At 41.3% G+C, this 7,583-nt stretch overlaps 1 protein-coding gene across 1 annotated transcript in view; it reads left to right on the top strand.

Moving 5' to 3' along the window:
• Positions 1-7,583, top strand: part of LOC137427250 (uncharacterized) — a 42,371-nt gene that overhangs the window by 16,033 nt on the left and 18,755 nt on the right. Inside the window, exon 3 of the mRNA XM_068116598.2 lies at positions 4,973-5,071. Coding sequence (XP_067972699.2) covers positions 4,973-5,071 — 99 coding nt within the window. The remainder of the gene's footprint in view (positions 1-4,972; positions 5,072-7,583) is intronic.

The raw sequence follows: 7,583 nt of genomic DNA, 5'->3' as shown, positions 1-7,583 counted from the left end.
CAAATAGTGTGTGTGTGTGTCACCCCACACAAAGTGTTCGCATATAAATAATGTGTGTGTGTGTCACCCCACACAAAGTGTTCGCACACAAATAGTGTGTGTGTGTCACCCCACACAGTGTTCGCATATAAATAATGTGTGTGTGTGTCACCCCACACAAAGTGTTGGCACACAAATAGTGTGTGTGTGTCATCCCACACAAAGTGGTCGCATATAAATAATGTGTGTGTGTGTCACCCCACACAAAGTGTTCGCACACAAATGGTGTGTGTGTGTCACCCCACGCAGTGTTCGCATATAAATAATGTGTGTGTGTGTGTGTCACCCCACACAAAGTGTTCGCATATTAATAATGTGTGTGTGTGTCACCCCACACAGTGTTCGCATATAAATAATGTGTGTGTGTGTCACCCCACACAAAGTGTTGGCACACAAATAGTGTGTGTGTGTCATCCCACACAAAGTGGTCGCATATAAATAATGTGTGTGTGTCACCCCACACAAAGTGTTCGCATATAAATAATGTGTGTGTGTCACCCCACACAAAGTGTTGGCACACAAATAGTGTGTGTGTCATCCCACACAAAGTGTTCGCATATAAATAATGTGTGTGTGTGTCACCCCACACACAGTGTTGGCACACAAATAGTGTGTGTGTGTCACCCCACACAAACTGTTCGCATATAAATAGGGCAGGCGAGACAAATCATGCCTCCCAAGCATCTGCTTCTTCTTCATTTTTATCACACAGACAGACAAACAAACAAAACAACCACCTTTAGAGGCAATTTCCCCCCGCAGAGCGTGGGTTGGCCTTTTTCTGGCACCTTGGTCCCCTTTTTGAAGCGATGTTTTATGGCCAGATGCCCTTCCTGCCGCCAACCCTGTTAGTCCCTCTTGCGACACACAAGGAATTGCCAGTGAACTGGTACTCAATTTGCCGACCTCGGACGGATGACAGGCTGAGTCAACCCCCCTGGTGTTGGTTCAGCGATCGACCGGGATTCGAACCCAGGATCCTAGGTATCCCAAGATCCCAAGCCGGCACCCTAACCGCTAAGCCATTCCAGACTCACAGACACACAGACAAACAAACAAACGGTCTCAAATGCAATACCCTCTCCTCTGGCGACGGTAATAACAGCAGGCATTCCAATTAGATAGGATTCTTAAGAACTACAATATACAGAAGATATATATAGCTGCCATTTTTAAAAACTTCTAACAATAACATTGGCTTGGCCCACTTACGACCCGCATAGGGCCCAGCTCAAAGCCCAAGTCCAGTTCAGCCCACCTAACCGACGAAAACCCATGTGGGTCCTAGCTGGACTTGCTGGATGGGTACACACACATACACACACACACACACACACACACACACACACACACACACACACACACACACACACACACACACACACACACACACACACACACACACATACACAGACATACACACACACATACACAGACATACACACAAATATACACAGACATACACACAAATATACACAGACATACACACAAATATACACAGACATACACACAAATATACACAGACATGCACACATATACACAGACATACACACATATACACAGACACACACATATATACACACACATACACATATATATACTACACACACATACACACACGTACACACACACGCATACACACACACACACACACACATGACGGGTTGGCCCCCCCTTTGGAACTCAAGAAGAGGCACCTTGAAGCAGCAAATGAGGTTTAATGAAAAATCGAGCAAACACAATATTGTGGAGCATGCCTTGAAATCACAGGGCCCTGTCACACAAGACCTGCAAGTCCAAGCCACACTAAAAACTCAGCAAAATACAATTTGTTATATACATGAAATAACAGAAAAAACGCTGCGCTAATTATGACCTCAGACAAGAGAGGGCCATTGAAGACACAAAGAGGAAGATATTTCTCAGGCTCTAATTCCAAACGAGTTGGGCTTTCCAAGGCCCAAGGATGCGTTCCCATAATAAAGTTCAATGGGGTTTACATTTGGCAGTAAAACACATACAAATCAAAGGAACAAATCAAAGGATACATCTTACATCATCCCCTGTTCGAGGTTAACTTACAACTATTCCCATAACTTTCTTCCTTAGAAGATGGTGAAAAAACGTCTGCAAGGTTGGATTTGACCGAGCCGTGAAACAACATGTTTTGCAGTGAATCTAGTTTTTTTGAAGCAAGCAAAAGAAAGACACAATTAAATATATATTTCTCAGGTGCCCTGTGTCACGTGGTGTGCCCCCCATGGCCCCCCCATGGCCCCCGACACACACACACACACACACACACACACACACACACACACACACACACACACACATGCACACACACACGCATATACACACACACACACACACACACACACACACACACACACACACACATATGCACACACATACACACACACACGCATATACACACACACACACACACACACACACACACACACACACACACACACACACACACACACACACACACACATATGCACACACGTATACACACACATACACACACACATATATATATACTACACACACGCACACATATACACACACGTATACACAAATACACACACGTATACACACACAAACACACATACACGCACACACACACACACACACACACACACACACACACACACACACACACACACACACATGCACACACATACACACACACACGCATATACACACACACACACACACACACATATGCACACACGTATACACACACATACACACACACATATATATATATATATACTACACACACGCACACATATACACACACGTATACACAAATACACACACGTATACACACACACACACACACATACACGCACACACACACACACACACACACACGTACACACGTACACACACACACACACACACACACACCAAACATACACACACAAGTATACACAAGGAACTTTGGTGCAGGAGCCATTCAGCCTGCACTGCACCAACGCCAGTATCTCTTACCCGTCCACCCATAAACTACCTTCAAATCCTGCCAATATTCCCATACCACTATTACTCCAAAGCACCTCGGTATACCGATCTAATTCCCATTTAAACCTATCCACCACTTCCACTGCCTCTACCTTTTGGGGGGAGACCATTGCAGTAAACACTCTCCGACTGAAATAGCCCTACCTCACTACCGTCCTAGTTCTCCACTTTTATTTTCTTTTTTTTGTGTGTCCAGAATCGAGGCTCGTGTAAGAGCGAACACATTGGACATGAAAACATGCACAGGCACATAAAACATGCAATGAAGGGAGCGGGAGACAAGGGAGGAGGAGAGAGGGAAGCACACAAGCACAACAGAAGAGAACAGGGATGTCAATACATCTGTGGAAGGGAGAGGGCTGGGGGAGGAGGAAGGGGTACACGGTATGAAGCAAATGAACACGACGAGGAATTTCAGGAAAGAGGTTGGGGATTTAAATAGGCGGATTTGGGGTGTTTTAACGGGGGTAGAAAAGATCAAGGTATTGGATCGGGGGAAGATAAGAGATGGTGGTGAACACCTGTTTTAAATACCTGGAGGGAGGAGTGGGATTGAAGAGAGTGAGGGAGTTTGTTCCAGAGGCGGGAGAAAAGGAGAATGAAAGAGTGAAGGTGAGCAGAGAGTCTTGATTTTGGCAATTTCACCAGAAGAGGGTTGCAGGTGGACCTTGTGTGACCTGTAGGAATATTTGGGGGACAGAGCCCAGAGGGACCTGGGGGAGCAAGGCCGGAGAGGAGTTGGTAGAAGACGGAAAGACCACCAACCTGCCTGCGGTGAGTGAGTGAAAGGCCCTCGGAGATAGCTTCATCGCGGGAGATTCCAATCATTCTGAATGCTTTGGTTTCAACAGCGTGAAGCCGAGCTAGGTGTGAGGCAGGAGCACCAGCCCAGAGGGGAGAGCAGTATTCCATTGAGCTGCGGATGAAAGCCTTGTATGTGGTGAGGAGCTCAGGTGTGCCAAGGAAGGACTTTACACACGGAGGATGCCCAGTCGGCGACTGGCTTTGGAGGCCAGCTTGGAAATGTGGTTTTCCCAGGAGAGATCATGGCAGATGGTGAGACCCAAAAGCTTGAGCGACAGAACTTCTTGGAGATGATTATTCAGAAAGTGGATGGGAGGGTTGTCCAGTCCGTTTTTTCGGAGAGACATAGTAAGAGTGTGAGATTTGTCAGGATTGAAAGACATGTTCCACTTGTTTGCCCAGTCTGTGATTTTGTCCAGGTCTGCAGAGAGTGAGGAGGCTGCAGACTGCCGATCTGAGGGATGAGGAATGGAGCGGCAGAGAGTGGAGTCATCAGCAAAGACATAGAGAGGATTTTCCAGAGAGTCGGAGAGATCATTGATGAAGACCAGAAAAAGCACAGGGCCCAGAACACTGCCTTGGGGAACTCCAGCCTGAACAGTAAGTGGAGATGTGGCCCATTCAGGGCCACACATTGACTACGACTAGAGAGGAAGTCCGCAAGCCATCCGTGGAGATTTCCATGGATACCATAGGAGGAGAGTTTGGTGAGCAGAGCGGGGTGCCAGACTATCGAAGGCACATGATATGTCAAGGAAAACCATCGATCTGAAATAAATAAAAAAGAGAAATCGTCAAAAATCTGAAAAACCATCAATTTTCATCCGATTGACTTGGAAATTTAATAGCATTTGCATATTGAGTCACTAAATAGGGAAACGAACTATGGGGGGGGGGGGGGGGGGTTGCAAGTATCGTGCTCCGCATGAAGTATTTTTGTTTGTATATTTATCGTTTTATACTTTTTTTCCTTTCCATGATCCTCAAGCCTTTCGGTGTTCAGTAATCTCTCATGACTTTCGTGAATAACTCTTTTTTCTTCCTTTCGTAAAATTCACCAATGAATGAAAATGGTTTGTCTTGCATCTTTCAAAAGCAATAATGAATACGAAGAAGACTTCTTGGCAGTTGGATATTCGGAAGACGAAACAGGAGGGACGATTCAAGCAGGAGAAGACAATGAGGAAAACAAAGAGTAATTACAAGATAATTATTATAATGTATGATTTATAATCACGTTATCATGCAAAGAAAGAGAAAACACAGAGTAATTACAATATATTTGTTATAATGTATGATTTACAATAACGTTATCATGCAAACATAGAGAAAACACTGAGTAAGTACGATGCAATTATTATCATGTATGATTTATAATAACATTATCATGCAAACAAAGAGAAAACACTGAGTAATTATGATGCAATAATTATAATGTATGATTTATAATAACGTTATCATGCAAACATAGAGAAAACACTGAGTAAGTACGATGCAATTATTATCATGTATGATTTACAATAACGTTATCATGCAAATATAGAGAAAACACTGAGTAAGTACGATGCAATTATTATCATGTATGATTTATAATAACGTTATCATGCAAACAAAGAGAAAACACTGAGTAATTACGATGCAATTATTATCATGTATGATTTATAATAATGTTATCATGCAAACAAAGAGAAAACACTGAGTAATTATGATGCAATTATTAGAATGTATGATTTATAATAACGTTATCATGCAAACATAGAGAAAACACTGAGTAAGTACGATGCAATTATTATCATGTATGATTTACAATAACGTTATCATGCAAACATAGAGAAAACACTGAGTAAGTACGATGCAATTATTATCATGTATGATTTATAATAACGTTATCATGCAAACAAAGAGAAAACACTGAGTAATTACGATGCAATTATTAGAATGTATGATTTATAATAACGTTATCATGCAAACAAAGAGAAAACACTGAGTAATTACGATGCAATTATTATCATGGATGATTTATAATAACGTTATCATGCAAACAAAGAGAAAACACTGAGTAATTACGATGCAATTATTAGAATGTATGATTTATAATAACGTTATCATGCAAACAAAGAGAAAACACTGAGTAATTATGATGCAATTATTATAATGTATGATTTATAATGACGTTATCATGCAAACAAAGAGAAAACACTGAGAAATTACGATGCAATTATTATAATGTATTATTTATAATAACGTTATCATGCAAACATAGAGAAAACACAGGAATTACAAGATAATTATTATAATGTATGATTTATAATAACGTTATCATGCAAACATAGAGAAAACACAGAGTAATTATGATGCAATTATTATAATGTATGATTTATAATGACGTTATCATGCAAACATAGAGAAAACTGAGTAATTACGATGCAATTATTATAATGTATGATTTATAATAACGTTATCATGCAAACATAGAGAAAACTGAGTAATTACGATGCAATTATTATAATGTATGATTTATAATAACGTTATCATGCAAACATAGAGAAAACACTGAGTAATTACAAGATAATTATTATAATGTATGATTTATAATGACGTTATCATGCAAACATAGAGAAAACTGAGTAATTACGATGCAATTATTATAATGTATGATTTATAATAACGTTATCATGCAAACATAGAGAAAACACTGAGTAATTACAAGATAATTATTATAATGTATGATTTATAATAACGTTATCATGCAAACAAAGAGAAAACAGAGTAATTACAAGATAATTATTATCATGTATGATTTATAATAACGTTATCATGCAAACAAAGAGAAAACACACAGTAATTATGATGCAATTATTATAATGTATGATTTATAATAACGTTATCATGCAAACATAGAGAAAACACTGAGTCAGTACGATGCAATTATTATCATGTATCTATCTATAATTCCAGTAATCTCTGTGTGTCTGTGTGTGTGTGTGTTTGTCTGTGACCGCTGTTTCTCGACAACTACCGGTCCGATATACTTGAAACTTGCCAGGTATATTGCTGGGGACCCGAGGATGTGCCTTTTCAAGGTTTGAAATTAATCGGACAAGTGGTTCCCAAGGTATGGTCACCGTACTCGCAAGCCGTTCGCTTTGGCTTTGCGAATGAACCAAACCATTTCATGTAAATAGAGGGGGGGGGATTGTCACCGTACTCGCAAGCCGTTCGCTTTGGCTTTGCGAATGGACCAAACCATTTCATGTAAATAGAGGGGGGGATTGTCACCGTACTCGCAAGCCGTTCGCTTTGGCTTTGCGAATGGACCAAACCATTTCATGTAAATAGAGGGGGGGATTGTCACCGTACTCGCAAGCCGTTCGCTTTGGCTTTGCGAATGGACCAAACCATTTCATGTAAATAGAGGGGGGGATTGTCACCGTACTCGCAAGCCGTTCGCTTTGGCTTTGCGAATGGACCAAACAATTTCATGTAAATAGAGGGGGGGATTGTCACCGTACTCGCAAGCCGTTCGCTTTGGCTTTGCGAATGGACCAAACCATTTCATGTAAATAGAGGGGGGGGGATTGTCACCGTACTCGCAAGCCGTTCGCTTTGGCTTTGCGAATGGACCAAACCATTTCATGTAAATAGAGGGGGGGATTGTCACCGTACTCGCAAGCCGTTCGCTTTGGCTTTGCGAATGGACCAAACCA

The sequence above is a fragment of the Myxine glutinosa genome, chromosome 5, assembly GCF_964187855.1.
Source record: "Myxine glutinosa chromosome 5, kmMyxGlut1.1, whole genome shotgun sequence".
In the NCBI taxonomy this organism is placed as follows: domain Eukaryota; kingdom Metazoa; phylum Chordata; class Myxini; order Myxiniformes; family Myxinidae; genus Myxine; species Myxine glutinosa.
This window is presented reverse-complemented; position numbering and strand designations above follow the sequence as displayed.